The sequence below is a fragment of the Rana temporaria genome, chromosome 13, assembly GCF_905171775.1.
Source record: "Rana temporaria chromosome 13, aRanTem1.1, whole genome shotgun sequence".
NCBI lineage: Eukaryota > Metazoa > Chordata > Amphibia > Anura > Ranidae > Rana > Rana temporaria.
Genome location: NC_053501.1, coordinates 60,967,869 through 60,986,731, shown reverse-complemented (window position 1 = coordinate 60,986,731; position 18,863 = coordinate 60,967,869). Strand labels below are relative to the sequence as shown.

The window sequence follows — 18,863 nt, the reverse complement described above, 5'->3', positions numbered from 1 at the left end:
CCTCCTTTTCCTGTCGAGGCGCACTCGACCAGGGCCATAAGTGCCTTCTGGGCAGTGCATCACCAGGCTTCGATGGCTCATATCTGTAAGGCTGCAACTTGGTCTTCAGTCCATACATTTACCAAATAGATTTAAGAGGACATGAGGATGCCACCTTCGGGCATAGTGTGCTGCAGGCAGCGGTATAGGGCCTCTCGTACGATGGCGGTCTGCTTGATCTGTGTCTCCCTCCCCTCATATTGAGCATTGCTCTGGGACGTCCCACTATGGGACCAATCTGTCATCTCAAAAGGGTAAAAAGTAGAGTTTTTATCTCTGCCCCCTCCTCACTTTTTACCTTCACATCTACTAGCTTCAGACCAAATGAAAGCCAATTTAATGACTGTCTTGCATCATATTTAGACACAGGGAATGGTTGTACTATTTCCTTCAGGAGAATGGTTTAAGGCTGGATTCACACTTGTGCGGTCCGAATTCCAGCTCTGTTCTCTCTGCAAAAAGGTAAGAGAGCTGTTCAGCAGATCATCTTCGTTTTAGCTGCGAATTTGGAGACCTGGGAGGGGGAGGGGGGAAGGGTATTGAGTAGAATGAGAGAAATCCTGAAGAGAAATAAACACATCTGCGAATCAGATGCATGCCCATAGAAGATAATGGGCCTGAATTCGCACCTGAGCCGCATCGCAATGCCTAGAAAACGCACACGTTTTTTCGGCAATGCGCAGTGCGAATGCATCGCACATATGTGAACCAGCCTCATTGAAATGTATGTATTTAGAAATGTTTTGCGAATTGGATGCGGTTTAAGCCTCACTCAATTCGCATAGGTGTGAATCCGGCCTAAAGGTTTCTATTGAAACCTATTCAATGTTCCAAAACCAAATATTATACTTAAAATATCTTGACAGATTTCTTTGTGTACCAAAATTACAGATGAAAACAACAAGATCTGTCATTGCTTCTTTTAGACAAGGGAAATTTCAGACATCGGTAAACATACAGGATCCCTATCTTTCCCTCACTTCAATGATTTTTATGCTTTTCTGTGGGAGATCAACACTTCCAATTTGTAGCACTAACATTTGGGCTCTCTGCACACCGAGTGTTCACAATGGTGCTTGTCCCACCTCCTGGCTCGTGGCATTCATGGCACAGGTTTCCTGGATGACTTCTTGCTGAAGGACTCCTCAGCTGCAACCATTTCTGCTAAGGTCCAGAGGACGATTCATTTCCTTCAAACTTTTGGCTGTATAATCAACTTTCCAGAATCTACCATCCAGTCCTCACACAGTTGAGAGTACCTGGATCTAATCTTGTATAACATAATCTCAAGAGAAAGTTGCTTCCCTAAGGTCCCACAAAAGAGTATTCTCCGGTCAAAATGGCACCCCTCAGTTACCTTTAATATGAGACATCAGGCTTAGTGATTTCCTTCAAGGCTGTTCAGTTGGCTTTAGTCTTTAGCAGGTGTGTTAATAATCAGATAAAGAATATACATTTTGTGCCAGTGCTGTTCCTCATGCTACTTGTTGGCTTTAAGAACAACTGCAAGCTGTGCATTAGGAACATTTGGATCCTGTTCTTTGGAACTTTTATGTAGTTGTATCCCAGATTACAGAATGGTTGTTTGAGTGCATTGTTGTCACTTCCTTTTAATAATATTTATTATAACCTTTGGTTTAAACTGTTATTTGCGCTTTCATGCTAATGCTTATTTGGTGTGACAGAATGATGTTTTAACAATTGTTCCTGTGTTGGGTATTTGGCTGGGAAAGTGTGCTTTAGAAAGTAAAATACCAATTAGAATACGCTGTGTGAATTGCTATGTTGACTGGGATTTTTAACACACACACACACACACACACACACACACACACACACACACTGGTGAGAGATGTGTCAAAGTTTTTCTACTATAAAATGAATGATTGTTCCTCCAACCTTCTATGTATAAGTAAGCTACCCAGGTGTTCCTTCTGATTAATGCAAAATGCACTAGTGATTTTACTGAAAGCTTGCTGGGGATACTGGGCCGGATTCAGATACATTGGCGTATCTGTCCGGCCCACGTAACGTATCTCCGCTCAAGTAAAACGTAACGTACGTTACGCCGCTCCAACTTTGGGCGCGAGTTCTTTATTCACAAAGAACTTGCGACCTTAGTTAGAGCGGCGTAGCGTATGTGTTGCGGCGTAAGGCCGCGTAATTCAAATGGGGATGTAGGGGGCGTGTTTTATTCAAATTTCCCTTGACCCCACGTATTTTACGTTTTACTTGAACGGCGCATGCCCCGTCCGTAAAATCTCCCAGTGTGCATTGCTCTAAATGACGTTGCAAGGACGTCATTGCTTTCGACGTGAACGTAAATTACGTCCAGCCGTATTCGCAAACGACGTAAAATTTCAAAACTCGGCGCGGGAACGACGGCCATACTTAACGTTAGCTACCCCTCATATAGCATGGGGTAACTATACGCTGGAAAAAGCCGAACGTAAACGACGTAAAAAAAAAAAAAGCGCCGGCTGTCGGTCGTTTCTGAATCGGCGTAACTCCTCATTTGCATATTTCTCGCGTAAACAAACGGAAGCGCCACCTAGCGGCCAGCGTGAGATTTCAGCCTAAGATCCGACGGTGTAAGTCACTTACACCTGTCGGATCTTAGGGATAGCTATGCGTAACCTGATTCTATGAATCGGGCGCATAGATACGACCGTCGGAACTCAGAGATACGACGGCGTATCAGGAGATATGCCGTCGTATCTCTTTCTGAATCCGGCCCACTGTGTATACCTGTAACTAGCATCTCTTTTCTGTGTTAATTTGTGCACGGCATGCAGGTTTCAGTGTAAAGCTGGCCATATATTAATCACGTTTCAATCAGTGTGGGGGCTTTTCCTCTCAAAATAAGTTGATTGTTTAATCTGTGTTTGTCAAGGGGACATTTTGGAATTTAATATCGGCAGCAACTGCAGCCAATCATCAACAGCTGCTGATCAGTGTATTCTAAAAGGTGTACAGCCTTGTAGCTAAACAGAAGGGAAACGAACACATGGGTGCCCCCCTTTTGAAAGCAGTAGATGTTTACATGACATGTAGGTCATGTATTGAAATAAATTACAATTTTATCTTTCTTTTGTTTACAGGAATCTCCAGAATTTGACCTTCAATTTGATAATGGCTTTGATCAATGGGTGGCGGGTTCAGGTTCTGAGAAATTTACTTTCTTCCAAATCCTGTATCACACATGCCAGAGATACCTCTCCGACCAAAAGCCTGAGTTCATCAACTGCCAGTCCAGGCTGTTCTCAGGTGAGTTCATCAGACCACGAAGATGCATTACCAATTGGTGGAGTCTGAGAGCTATACAGTATAGGAGGCACTGGGTAATTTAACCCACCAGTGGAGCAGACCATTATAAATTCTATTCTATAGGATAAAAATGCCTTTTCACATTACAACCAGTCACCAAACTTTTCCAATTTTGCATTTAAGTATTGTCAATAACCATTTTCTCTGATTTAAAGCACCTTAAACTTATTGTGTGATATTATGTCTGTATATGTTCTGGTTGCTGGACTGGTGCTGGTGTAAACAGGGCTCATTGCTTTCCCGATTTCAATCACAAATGGTCTGACAGCGTTATTGCTGGTGTAAGTTTCATGACCATTAGCTGACTGAAGAAATGAAATGACACCTTAGTCAGCATTTATCTGCTGTAGTATCAGATAAGCTTGACTAGCCATAATCAGGCTTTATATTAAACTGCTAAGTTTTCCAACCTGAACTTTTATTGAAACTGGATGCCGATAGTTTTTTTGTAAAAACTTATGGTCAGGTGCTACTGTAGGAGTCTGACACCTAAACCCAAATAAATGTGTGCTAATTTAATAATCCAATGGAGTCCTATCACTGCTTAGACTCACCCTCTTCCCCTAAAGATGTTGTGGATGGTGCTAAAAACAGCACTTCTGCTCACATATGCCATGTCGGAGGAGGCATTTTATACATCACTCAAAATAGGGTGGTATAGGTTATGAAACCAAGTTCGAGCATGGTGCGGGTTGAGACATTTTCTGTTTTTAGGACAATATTTTGTTACATTATTTTCTGACCCTGACTGAGTTATTTTCCATGGGGGAAAAAAGGAATGTTCATTTCACCACTTACAGCAGTAAGTTGACAATGATGTCACCATTTCATAAAACATTTATTGTACCGCAAACAAAGCGGTGTCATTGATTCACAGATCCATGTGAATCAATGAACTACAAGTACGACATCCTTTTGCGTCTGTCGGCTTGTAGCTTTCATTGAATTATCAGGGCGCTGTTGAGTGTTCATTAAGTCTTCTTGTCTTTGTGAAACTGCTTACCCGTACGATGTATAAGCAGACAGCTTACACTGACAGTCTATAGGAGTCCTGCATGGCACCCGCGATCTTCTGATCCCTATACTTGTCACAGGGATTTAAGCAGGCGCAGCACATCCTTTGAAGGCGCATGGGTGATGCCCCCCATCCAAGCGCCCAGCCCATTTTAGGTCGCCGGATGCATGGATTACAATGTGGGGGGTGGGGGTGTTTTTTTGAAGTACCTGATTAGCCAGAGGCTCTAATAGGCTTTAAAATAGGGTGGACTCGGGGGCACAGAGAATGCGCTCCGAACCCATCCAGGTGTGTTACAATAGCGAACGAATATTCGATATAACACTGATCCTCCTCCCGGATCCACCATCTAGGTCCTGCTTGCAACCTAGATGGTGAGGTGCCCCTTTGGGGGTTGGGGGGGTGAATGTTTGCCCCCCCCCCCCCCCCCCCCCAGCCGCCACTTGGCTTAAGACTACTACAGCCCAACCCTTATCCATATTTTTTATAGTTATGACGTGGATCTTTTAAAATATATCAAAAGCCTCCCTCTCCTGTTTACTGATGTTCTGTCAATTTTTAAAGGTGTTCATCCTAATTCCTGCTGCTAGGGATACCCTATGTCTTTCAACTTGCTTCTGGAATGGGGTAACTTCTATCTTGCCCGAGGTGATTTCAGCCACAATAGTGCACTTGCAACGGAAACAATTGAGTACTGTCCATCATACTTTTTTAATGTGCACTCCCATACAATTTTTCAGGACAATCTTTTGGGGTGTAACCCCTTCTTCAAGGTCCAAGCAGTACTAATAGACAAAGATGTAACATTCTGCCAAAAACTTCTGTGATAGTACTGTTTGGATTTTGAAGAAGGGGGTTCACCACGAAAGGTTGTCCTGAAAAATTGTTTAGTGCACATAAAGTATCATGGACAGTACGCAATTGTTTTTGGAATAGGGTAACAAATCTGATTGCAATTTGATAAATTTAAGGTTGGGGGGTTGTTTAATGCTGAGACCAGGATAACCACCACAAACCAAAGTTCCCAAATCATGTAATTGGCTTAACCCCTGAAAATCAAAAAAACTTCCCCAGACCCCACAACTGCTGCTCAATTAGAAGATGCAGTGTTATGTACCAGGGTTTCATAAATCATGCACACAGAGGTATGCTCCAAACACAGATAGTTGTTAGATATACAGATTGCTGTTTATAGGTGACTGTATGTAGGTCCCATGAACATTTATATGGAGGCTCTGGCCACCTTAAGGCCACGTGCACAGTGCATGAGCCCTTAGAGCAGTGGTCTCAAAGTACCAAATGGCCCGCGGGCCAGTTATAAATGGCCCGCAGGCAGGGTGGAAGTGAGGGGAGCAAAAAAAAAAAAATATATATATATTTTTTTTTTGAGCTGGCGCCATCTGGTGGCGAGCCGTTGGTATTACAAGTTATTACCACCAGATGTGAGCTGGCGCCATCTGGTGGTGGCCGTTGGTATTACAAGTTAAGCATTACAAGTTAAACAGCAATTCTAATGTCATTTTACACTATTTTCACTGCCATATTCTTCCCTCTAATTAGAACCCCCAAACATTATATATATTTTTTATCCTAACACCCTAGAGAATAAAATAGCGATCGTTGCAATACTTTCTGTTACGCCGTATTTGCGCAGCGGTCTTACAAGCACACTTTTTTGGGAAAAAATTACACTTTTTTTAATTAAAAAAGACAACAGTAAAGTTATCCCCATTTTTTTTAATATTATGAAAGATAATGTTACGCCGAGTAAATTCATACCCAACATGTCACGCTTCAAAATTGTGTCCGCTTGTGGAATGCCGACAAACTTTTTTACCCTTTAAAATCTTCATAGGCGACGTTTAAAAAAATCTACAGGTTGCATGTTTTAAGTTACAGAGGAGCTAGAATTATTGCTCTCACTCTACCAATCGCGGCGATACCTCACATGTGTGGTTTGAACACCGTTTACATATGCGGGCGCTGCTCACGTATGTGTTCCCTTCTGCGCGCAAGCTCGTCGGGACGGGGTGCGTTTTCTGGCTCCTAACTTTTTTAGCTGGCTCCTAGATTCCAAGCAAATTTGTCAAACCCTGCCTTACACCAGTGCTGGTGGTAATAATGCGCTCGCTGACACCAGTGCTGGGGGTTAATAATGTGTTCGCTGACACCAGTGCTGGGGGTTAATAATGTGTTCGCTGACACCAGTACTGTTGTTTTTGAAGTTTGAAAGTTTGCATGCGGCCCCCCATGGCATATGAAAACTTGTCTTGTGGCCCTCAGGTAATTTGAGTTTGAGACCCCTGCCTTAGAGTAACCAGTCACATCAACCAAGTTTATAGATTTGAGCCATTACATTTCTCTTTCTTCTGATGTGATGATCATAGAGGTTCCCTTCAAATGTATCCTTTCCATAAGGGCCAGAGACAATAGCCTTTTGTTCACGTAAAACAAGTTTTGCATTCCCATACTAGTCACTAGGAATGAAAAACCTGCTTGAAGCAGGTCAAATGAGCCGGTCAGTGAATTCTGAATGATCTCAGAAGCGTGTGAAAATGATGCAATCCACAAATGCCCAAAGCTCATTGGCAGAGGCCCTATTACAGCTGTCACCAGAACTGTCAGTTTATTAAGTTACTATGCCATAAATGCCTTCAGTGATGTGTTTAGAAACATGTATAAAATGTTCCATAGGAGGAGGAGAAGACTGCAGTATTTTCTCGTGTTTAAAAGAAGTGCCACCCTTTTAAACATTTATGCCACCCACTCAGTATTGGCTGGTATCAGCAGGGATTCAAATTAATTTCTAAAGGGATACACGGAAGTGACTTTAAGATACATTTGGAAGACACTTCAGCCTCATTACCAATTTCTTTTTATACACATTTTAAGACTCCTTACTGAAGACAGTAGATTAAATACTAGCAGCCCTAAACTTATTTCTATATCACAAAGTACAAGGTGCAGTGAAACGGTATATTTACATTTCTATTACAAAGGCACGCTTGGTTCCAATCTTCATTATCTCTCTAATGGCTGAGAATTGTTTTATGAAACCTGATAATAATGCGTTACTACTGCACTCTGAGATTTAGTTTATACTTTATTTGCATTTACAGTAAATAATGCAGTAAAAATCCAATGTTCCTTGTATAACGTATCATTTATCCAGAATATTATTTGCATTACAGGAAACAGTATACTTCATTCTGCTGCAGACAGTGTAACTAGTGCTGTACAGAAAGCTAGCCAAGCCCTTAATGAGCGTGGGGAACGACTGGGTCGAGCAGAGGAATCTTCAGCTGAGATGATGAACAGCGCACAACAGTTTGCAGACACTGCGCACAAGGTGATCATAACTTGTCCCCCCCCCACAGTCTGGACCCTACTGCAGTGACAATGAGCTGTGCAAATTTTTTATAGTATATGTCAGTGATGGCTCCCTTGTGCTCTCAGCATTTCAGGAAACACTTGATAAAGCGTCTTGCGGTTCCTCTTAATGTACATTCATTCACAGTGGCGGACAGGAAGTTGTATTAATGGTTTAATGTCTGCAGCTATATAAGAGCATGGGGATATCGCCACAGACCTGAGAATGATGAGATTTATGTCATAGGGAGAGGGGGTTAAGTGGGGTAAAAATATAGTGTGTGTGTGCGCGCGCGCATGTGTGATTTTTTTCCATGTAGTACTATAATCACAAAATGGTATAGTATATCGAAACAACATTTTTAAAACATTTTTGTTGATTAAAATTAGGGCGATCACAAACCTATGAATAAAAATATAAAGGCTAGATTTTCTTTCAAATGGAGGATATTAATCTCTCGGCTAATGTTGTAGAATAGAAAATGCTATTCTAACTTGCAGCTATGCACCCACACACACACAAGCACAAACTTTAATGGCGTCTTAGTCCCTAGGGTTCAATATTGATTTGGCCCACCCTTTACAGCTATAACAGCTTCAACTTTTCTGGATAGGCTGTCCACAAGGTTTAGAAGTGTGTCTATGGGAATGTTTGACCATTCTTCCAAAAGCGCATTTGTGAGGTCAGGCACTGATGTTGGATGAGGAGGTCTGGCTCGCAGTCTCGCTCTAATTCCCCCCAAAGGTGTTCTTTTGGGTTAAGGTCAGGAACTTGTGCAGTCAAGTTCCTCCACCCCAAACTTGCTCATCCATGTCTTATGGACCTTGCTTTGTGCACTGGTCCAAATCCTTATGGTGTGGGGTTGTTTTTTAGAGATTGGGCTTGGCCTATTGGTTCCAGTGAAGGGAACACTTAAGGCTTCAGCAGACCAAGACATTGTGGACAATTTCATGCTCCCTTGGGGACGGCCCCTTCCTGTTTCAACATGACTGCGCACCAGTGACCAAAGCAAGGTCCATAAAGACATGGATGAGCGAGTTTGGGGTGGAGAAGCTTAACTGGCCTGCATAGAGTCCTGACCTCAACCCGATAGAACACAGTTGGGATGAATTGGAGCGGAGACTGCGAGCCAGGTCTTCTCGTCCACATCAGTGCCTGACCTCACAAATGTGCTTCTGCAAGAATGGTGAAACATTCATATAGATACACTCCTAAACCTTGTGGACAACTTTCCCAGAAGAGTTGAAGCTGTTATACAGTAGCTGCTAAGGTTGGGCCAACTCAATATTGAACCCTACGAACAAACACTAGGATGACATTAAAGTTCATGTGCGTGTAAAGCAGTGTTTCTCAATTCCAGTCCTCAGGCCCCCCCAACAGGTCAGGTTTTCAGGATTTCCATTATTTTGCACAGGTGATTTGATCAGTTTCACTGCCTTAGTAATCACCACAGCCTTTTCATCTGAGGGAAATCCTGAAAACCTGACCTGTTGGGGGGGCCTGAGGACTGGAATTGAGAAACACTGGTGTAAAGGCAGGTGTCCCAATACTTTTGGCAATATAGGCCCAGATTCTCAAATGACTTACGACGGCGTAGCGCCATGTACGCCGTCGTAAGTCCGAATGAGAGCCATCGTATCTATGCGGCTGATTCTTGGAATCCGTTACGCATAAATTCGGCTAAGATACGAGTGGCGTAAGTCTCTTACGCCGTCGTATCTTAGTTGCATATTTACGCTGGCCGCTAGGTGGCGCTTCCGTAGATTTCCGCGTTGAATATGCTAATGAGCTAGATACGCCAATTCACAAACGTACGTGCGCCCGGCGTAGCACGTACGGCGTAAAACATACGCTGGTGTAAAGTTACCCCTCCTAAAGCAGTTGTAAGTCATGTTAGGTGTGGACGTCGGAAACGTACGAACAGCGTCGTGTTTTACGTCGTTTGCGTAAGTCGTCCGTGAATGGGGCTGGACGTAATTTACGTTCACGTAGAAAACATTGACTATTTGCGGCGTAATTTTGAGCATGCGCACTGGGATACGTTCACGGACGGCGCATGCGCCGTTCGTTAAAAACGTCAATCACGTCGGGTCACGATACATTAACCTAAAACACGCCCACACTAGCCTACTTTGAATTACGTGGGCTTACGCCGGCACAGTTACACTACGCCGCCGTAACTTTGGCCGCAAGTTCTTTGAGAATACGGGACCTGCCTCACTAAGTTACGGCGGCGTAGTGTATCTGAGATACGCTACGCCCGCCTATAGATAGGCGCGTTTTTGAGAATCTGGCCCATAGTGTTTATACACATAGTGCAGCTATAAAGATGTTTTAAAGGGTAGTCAACCCATCTATATTTGTTTTGTCTCCATCTTGTCCTGCACCATACAGCCTCTTTAATGCATACAAAATCTTTCCCTATAGTCTCTTATTAATCTAATGAAGGGAGTACTTCTAATTTTGTAACAACACCAACTTTATACACATTCACATAGCAGAACGTTTAAAGAAATGATTTAAAAAAAATGCTGCCTATATGTTTACTTGCTGAAATTTTTTATTTAGCTTTCCCATTCCGTGTGTGTGTGTGTGTGTGTGTGTGTGTGTGTGTGTGTTTAAAAAGGGGTTGGGGAGTTATATTTACCATAATTAACCAGGTCTGTACTGTGCTGTCAGATCTCACTATTGGTAGTAAATTAGATGTGCACACTGTCCTAACAAAGGGTTAAAGATGGCAAAGCTTTGGTAGTACATTGTATGTTAATGCATTTTGCAAGCTATTCTAATCAATGGAAGCTGCTCGTAAAGTTCTATGTAAAATGTACTTCACGAAAAAACTAAAAAGATGAGAATTTTATTTTTTTTTTATTTTTTTTTATATATACTACAGTTCATTTACTAAAGCTGGAGAGTGCAAAATCTGGTGCAGCTGTGCATGGTAGCCAATCGGCTTCTAACTTCAGCTTGTTTATTGAAGCTTTGACAAAAAAAAAGAAAGATTGATTGGCACCAGATTTTGCACGCTCTGGTTTTAGTAAGTTAACCATACTGTGTAAATGATGATGACGACGACTGACAATAATGTGCAATAAATGCTAATAGTCCCAAAGTGCAAACATATGTGAACAGAAAATGGCAAAAAATAAGCGATGAAGGTCCTTGTGCAATCCAAATCTTAAAGGAACTTCACAATCTTCTGTATAAATCTTCTAGGTGCTGTGCTCTGTGCAGAAAACTGCATACATGTTGCAGATTCCTACACAGAAAAATATCTGCATGTTGTGGTGTGAACAGGACACATAGAGAAAAGTTGTTTTCTGTGAGCCCTTGCAGAACACATGCAGAAAAATGGACATCTCTGCCTATTCTCATACCTTCCTTCCCCTAACTAGACATTTCCAGTAGGGTTGTCCCAATACCACTTTTTTAAGACTGAGTACAAGTACTGATACTTTTTTTCAAGTACTCTCTGATACCGATTACCGATACTTTTTTTTAAATCTCATGTGACAGTGGCACATGTGTCAGTATTTTATTTTTATTTTTTTTAAGGGGGGAGGGGGATGGACAGTGTCGGTGTGTTTTTTTTTTTTTATTTAATTTTTTATTATTTTTACAATAACTTTTATTTATTGCAATTCTTCTTCTTTTTTTTTTTTTTTTTTTTTTTTTAAATCAGCCCTGATGGGGGCTTTGGTGAAATCCTTTGAGACAGGGAAAGGGACAAGGGACACAGGATTCCCCAGTCCCTTTCTCAACAGTGCTGAAAATGAATGGTTTACAATGTTTTAGTTATGTCAATGGACAGAGTCAGGGGATCACTGACTCTACATTCGGAAAAGGTAAGAGCCGGATTTACCAGCTCCTACCTCCGCTCTCCATCCTGATAGGGGGACAGCAACACGGAGGGGGAGAAGAGAGGGGGACACGAAAGGGGGAAAGCAGCATGAAGGGGGGCACAGAGGGGGAGAGCATCAGAATGTCAGGGGGCTGGAGGATGCGGGGGTAGTCAGCGGTGACCGTGTGTGGGAGAGTTACAAGCACCAATCATCGCTGATTTCACTAAAAGCCGGATTTTGAAACCTATACAGGGTGATCGGTGCTTGTAACTCTCCCACCGCACTAATCACCCTGACTGCCCAGGTATTGGGTGAAGCATCGGAGCATTTGCCTGAGTACAAGTCCTCGGACAAATGCTCGCTATCGGTACCGATACTAGTATCGGTATTGGGACAACCCTAATTTCCAGTTTTTATTGTGAAGGAAATTTCCTATATGACATGAGAACACATACAGTACAGACCAAAAGTTTGGACACACCTTCTCATTCAAAGAGTTTTCTTTATTTTCATGACTATGAAAATTGTAGATTCACACTGAAGGCATCAAAACTATGAATTAACACATGTGGAATTATACATAACAAAAAAGTGTGAAACAACTGAAAATATATTTCATATTCTAGGTTCTTCAAAGTAGCCACCTTTTGCTTTGATTACTGCTTGGCACACTCTTGGCATTCTCTTGATGAGCTTCAAGAGGTAGTCACCTGGCGCAGCACCCCATCACTCTCCTTCTTGGTCAAATAGCCCTTACACAGCCTGGAGGTGTGTTTGGGGTCATTGTCCTGTTGAAAAATAAATGATGGTCCAACTAAACGCAAACCGGATGGAATAGCATGCCGCTGCAAGATGATGTGGTAGCCATGCTGGTTCAGTATGCCTTCAATTTTGAATAAATCCCCAACAGTGTCGCCAGCAAAGCACCCCCACACCATCACACCTCCTCCTCCATGCTTCACGGTGGGAACCAGGCATGTAGAGTCCATCCGTTCACCTTTTCTGCATCGCACAAAGACACGGGGGTTGGAACCAAAGATCTCAAGTTTGGACTCATCAGACCAAAGCACAGATTTCCACTGGTCTAATGTCCATTCCTTGTGTTCTTTAGCCCAAACAAGTCTCTTCTGCTTGTTGCCTTTCTTTAGCAGTGGTTTCCTAGCAGATATTCTACCATGAAGGCCTGATTCACACAGTCTCCTCTTACCAGTTCTAGAGATGTGTCTGCTGCAAAAGGAGGCTACTTTGAAGAACCTAGAATATGAAATATATTTTCAGTTGTTTCACACTTTTTTGTTATGTATAATTCCACATGTGTTAATTCATAGTTTTGATGCCTTCAGTGTGAATCTACAATTTTCATAGTCATGAAAATAAAGAAAACTCTTTGAATGAGAAGGTGTGTCCAAACTTTTGGTCTGTATTGTACATACTTCTCCTCCCATATTTTTCATTATTCTATTTTTTAAATGGGTCTGTAGATTTCTTTGTCTAGCTGAAACGAGACACACTGTTCTGTAAACTTACACACTAATAAAATGTGTATTAAGCTGATCATGCTCAAATGTGCATCTAGACAAGTAAATAGGTCAGTATTCCTTTTTTATTCCTCATTAGTGTTTTCCTGTAAGATTGTTACACTGGACACATACTTGGATATTTAGAAACACATTGCCTCAGATCTCATCAGAAACATGCTATCTTGTGTTTTCTGCAGATTTTGGTGTTTGATGCATTTTATTTTCATTGAAACTATTTCTTTGTAGTAATGTTTCCAAATCTCCAACTTGGTTGATATAGTATTTTATTTCTCTCCACAGCTTGCCATGAAACATAAGTGCTGACACCTTCTTGAGTGGAAATAAATGTGTAACAACCCCTTTACCCCTGCCGAACTGTATATGCCAAAACCTCAGCACAAGGTTATAACTAAATATATAAATCTCTTAATTTTGAATGGGACACCTGTTTACCTCTTCCTGCCACTCCCATCGTGCTTTTCAGGCACAAGTGGTGCCAATGCAAGGGTACAGAATTACTCCAGGAGGAGTTTGTTCTGGCTAGGACATGCAGGGTACAGCTTCCAGCAGCCACTGTGATGCAACAACTACGCACGGACATTGATCAGTGATCAAAGGAAAGATTGCATTCCAAGACAGCTGAGGACATTGGATTAAAGATGCAGGACACACAATGTTTACTGTAATTACCTGCTATGAGTTGGCGAGCCACAAGCCTGTACTAATGTGAATGATGCCTCACTGTGCTTCTAAAGGAACTGTAACTGGCTGGCGAGTGGGTGAATGGTGCTCTTCTAAGAACTGTTTCAAGCTATTTAATGACAAGTCTTGCCCAGACCCCTGAGTTTCCACCGGCAATATGAAGTAGTTCTATACAGACAAGCACTTATGAATAGCTTGCATTGCTTTATGTGTGTGTCTGTTTTTTTTATTTAAAAACTTGTATTGCCAGATTTTACCCTTTCTCCCCCCCCCCCCCCCCCTTAGAGTCGAGATCACCATCCAGCTCTTGTGCCAGCATTTTTACAGGGCTGGCATATTTTTAAAATGTTCATGCGTTTCATTTTGAACCATGTTGCATAATGATATTCTAAGCAATAAAATGGTTACTTACACCTTCAGAAGCTTTTACCCTGGCTGTGGTTTTCTATTGAGCAGTAGTAAAATGTAGTTGTGGTATGGATGTATACTGCATAAATGTATGTGGTTTTGAACAGTGCCATGATGTAAATCCCACCAGGAGAGTTGCCCATACCAGCCAACATCTGTCTTTTACAGTACATAGTTTATAGGGAAACCAATGTAATACTTTCCAACTGAACTAGAGGGTAGACCTATGCAGAATGGAAAAATTTGTTTTGGATACATTTATTGTTACTTATTTCATTTTGGAATTTAGTATCGTTTCGGAATTTGTTTCATTTCCATTAAATTTAATTTATGAATTTTCTAACTAGTGCCAAATTTTTGGAACGATTTGGATCGGACGAAAAATTATCGACCAATTTGAATTCTGTGTGAAGAAAAACTGATTGTTAAGCAGCAGGCTGGAACGGCAGCCGCCATGCCCTTAACCGATGACTCGTCAGCTGTCAGCGGGCTTCCCCACTGACAGCTGAAATGTAAACAAAACAATGGCTTGTTATGTCGATATGGTAAAACGGCGCATGAGATATAAATCTTCTGATAAGTGTTCCACTTACTTTACGACAGGCGTTCTGTCAATATGAAATGCTCAATCTTGAATAGTGAATGTGCATTTAAAGAAAAGCTGCTGCTTTTGTCATTTGTTTAAATGCAGCTCGTAGCTGCGCTATTGAGCGCATTCAATATCGTCAGAAACACGTCGCAAAGAGTATGGGACGCATATCGTGAGATTGTATGTCTCGAGCGCATGTGCAATTTGCGAGCGTCCCATACCTACAGAGCATCACTTATCGATATAACACCGGCAATAGAAAATTCCAAAACAAAATGGTGTGGGGTCCTCCCCCCAAAATCCACACCGGACTCTTTTATGCAAGCATGCAGGCCAGGAAAATGGGGGGGGGGGACTGAGCGAGTGCCCCCCTCCTGAACCATACCAGGCAACATGCCCTCAACATGGGGGGGGGTGCTTTGTTGATGGGGACGTGGGCTACCTTCTCACAACCCTGGGCTGTGGGGGTCTGCGGGGGGGCTTATCGGAATCTGGAAGTGCCCTTTAACAAGGGGGGCCCCCAAATCCTGGCTCCCCCCATGTGAATGAGTATACCCCTACCCATTGACTAAGAAGGGAATAAAAACCGTACACAAGTTTTTGAAAATTCTTTTATTAAAAAACAATATCCTCCTACCTGCCGCACCACCGACCGTGAAAAAAAAAAGAAAAAACCATTGGCCTCATCGAATAACCAGGGACTGCCTGCTCCTCGTCTGACATTTCTTAAATAGCTAGGAGGGGAGTCACCCGATGTCAGCGGGTTAATGCTGCCCCCTTGTGAATGGGGCATGCTGGGTCGATGACATCACAAGGTTACAGGATCACCAGGTGGCCCCCACCCCTTACCTATTTAAGAAATGTCACACGTCGTGGGTGGAGGTTTTTTTCGGGTCCAGTGGTGCAGCTAGCATTGTGATGGATGATGGATCTACATCGGGGGACATTTATTTACTTTAACCACTTGCCACCCGCCAATGACAAATTGACGTCGGCAAAGTGGTTGTAGAATCCTGACCGGACGTCATATGACGTCCTCAGGATTCTCAGCCGCTGCGCGCCCCCGGGGGCGCGCATCGCGGCGATCGTTGTTGCGGGGTGTCAGTCTGACACCCCGCAACACTGATCTCGGTAAAGAGTCTCTCACGGAGACTCTTTACCACGTGATCAGCCGTGTCCAACCACGGCTGATCACGATGTAAACAGGAAGAGCCGCCGACGGCTCTTCCTCACTCGCGTCTGACAGACGCGAGTAGAGGAGAGCAGATCGGCGGCTCTCCTGACAGGGGGGGTTCGCGCTGATTGTTTATCAGCGCAGCCCCCCCTCGGATCGCCACATGGACCACCAGGGAAGCCCACCCTGGACCACCAGGGAAGCGGGCAAAAAAAAAAAAAAAGTCTGAAAAAAAAAAGCAATAAAAAAAGATGCCAATCAGTGCCCACAAATGGGCACTGATTGGCAACATGTGTAAATCAGTGCCGCCCCACAGTGTCCATCAGTGCCACACCACAGTGTCCATCAGTGCCACCCCACAGTGTCCATCAGTCCCATCCATGCCCAGTGCCCACCTATCAGTGCCCATCTGTGCCACCCATAATTATCCATCAGTGCCGCCCATGAGTGCCCATCTGTGCCACCTACGAGTGCCCAGTGCCGCCCATGTGTGCCCATCAGTGCCGCCCATGTGTGCCCATCAGTGCCGCCCATGTGTGCCCATCAGTGCCGCCCATGTGTGCCCATCAGTGCCGCCTATGTGTGCCCATCAGTGCCGCCTATGTGTGCCCATCAGTGCCGCCTATGTGTGCCCATCAGTGCCGCATACCAGCGCAGCCAATCAGTGCCACCTCATCTGTGCCCGTCAGTACTACCTCATCGGTGCCCATCAGTGCCGCCATATCAGTGCCCGTAATTGAAAGAGAAATCTTACTTATTTACAAAAAAATTAACAGAAAAAAATAAAAATTTAATTTTTTTTCAAAATTTTCAGTCTTTTTTTAGTTGTTGCGCAAAAAAAAAAAATCACAGAGGTGATCAAATACCACCAAAAGAAAGCTCTATTTGTGGGGAAAAAAAAGGACGCCAATTTTGTTTGGGTACAGTGTAGCATGACCGTGCAATTGCCATTCAAAGTGCGACAGTGCTGAAAGCTGAAAATTGGCTTGGGCAGGAAGGTGCGTAGGTGCCCTGTATGGAAGTGGTTAATAAAGGACTTTTCAAAAACCATCAGTTTTTTTTGTTTGTTTTTTAAACTTTTTTGGGGTGAATGAGTAGGGGTGCAATGTACCTCATACTCATTCACATAGAGGGGGGGCAGGATTTGGGGGCTTCCAGATTCTGATAAGTCCCCTGTCTGTAGGACCCCACAACCACCTCCCAGGATTGTTGAGAAGAGGCCCTTGTCCCCATCAACATGGGGACAAGGTGTGTTGGGGTGGGGGAGGGCAGAGCCCCCTCTGCCCCAAAGCTCCCACCCACCCATATTGAGGGCATGTGGCCTGGTATGGTTCAGGAAGGGGGCGCTTGCTCATCCCCCTCCCCCTTCTGGCCTGCCAGGCTGCGTGCTTGTATAAGACTCTGGTATGGATTTTGGGGAGGACTCCACGCCAAAAATTTTTTTGGCATGAAGTTGCCCTAAAAAACCATACCAGACCTAAAGGGCCTTGTATGGACTGGGGGGACCCCATGTCGGTCCGGCAATTGTAACCGTGGGTTAATTTAAATGTGATTTGACATTTTTTTTTTTTCTTTACAAATGCCATGCTGCAGCAGGTTCTATACATCAGTGGTCATCAACCCTGTCCTCGGGACCCACTTACAGACCAGGTTTTATGTATTACCTTGGGGAGATGCAGACTAGAATACTACAATCACTGAGGAGCAAATTATATCACGTGTGATGTATTTCAGTTATCTTGCAAACCTAGCCAGTTAGTGGGCCCTGAGGACACTACAGGAGAGTCAGGACACTAACACACAGCTCTTTTCTCTATCTGCAACGTAGAGAGCGTCCTGACTCTCCTGTAGTCCAAGGGAGGGGGCAAGCACAACATTCCACACCAGGGAGAAAGCCTTGACTTACTGTGTGGAGTTAGACAGAAGAACAGGAAGTGAGGATTTCTCAGAAGAAATAAGGACATTTAAAAGCAAAATGGAAGGATGAGGTAAGTGAAGGAGAACTGCACTAAGGTAAAGGAAGCTATTTAGGGAAAAAAAATTGTACCTTTTATAACCCCTTTAATCTTGTTGGTCTGGAATAAAGATGCTGCTCGCTTACTGGTGTGTTTGGAGTTGGTGGTGTCTTTGTAACCTTTTTGTAACCTCTTTACATGTCGTTTTTTCAACAATGGGACTTTGTGGGGGCTTCTTGCCGATAGCTTGACTTCACATAGGCGTCTTCTATGGAGATTTTTAAATACCGAAGTTTGGCGCCATTTCACAAGCATGCGCAATTTAAAAGCGTGACACGTTTGGTATCCATTTACCCAGCACAACACCATATTTGATATTTTACCAAAAAAATTGGGTATTATATTGTCTGTGTGTGTATTGAAATTCATTAAAATGTATTTGTGTGTAAAATTGTGTTTGAAAAACTGCTGCGCAAATACCGCTTGACATAACATTTTGTAAATCCATTTTATTTTCTAGGTCCTCTGCTCCAAAAATATATAATGTTTGGGGGTTCTAAATAATTTTCTAGCAAAAATACAGTTTTTTTTTACTTGGAATCAAAGTGTCGGAAGAAGGCTTGGTCTTAAAGTGGATAATGCCTGAAGGTGCTCCTTGGATGTTGCGCTTCTCTATGTGGCCAGGCTGTGAAAGTCTCACATATGTGGTATCTCTATACTCAGGACGAGTAGCAGAATGTCTTTTGGGGTGTAGTTGCAAGTATGCCTATGCCGTGTTTGAGAAGTAACCTGTTAATATGACATTTTTGTGAAAAATTTAAATAAAAATAATTTCATAATTTTTCAAATAATTGTGGGAGAAAATTACAACTTCAAAAAACTCGCCATGCCTCTTACTAAATACCTTGGATTGTCTACTGTC

The 18,863-nt window shown here is 43.0% G+C and overlaps 1 protein-coding gene across 2 annotated transcripts in view; it reads left to right on the top strand.

The window, feature by feature from the left end:
• The window catches only part of STXBP6 (syntaxin binding protein 6), a 106,090-nt gene extending 91,846 nt beyond the window's left edge, over positions 1 to 14,244 (top strand). For both annotated transcript variants that reach the window (XM_040332836.1, XM_040332837.1), the window contains exons 4-6: positions 3,141 to 3,306; positions 7,573 to 7,730; positions 13,414 to 14,244. In XM_040332836.1, coding sequence (XP_040188770.1) covers positions 3,141 to 3,306; positions 7,573 to 7,730; positions 13,414 to 13,437 — 348 coding nt within the window. In that variant the 3' untranslated portion in view covers positions 13,438 to 14,244. The remainder of the gene's footprint in view (positions 1 to 3,140; positions 3,307 to 7,572; positions 7,731 to 13,413) is intronic.
• Positions 14,245 to 18,863: the final 4,619 nt, after the last annotated feature.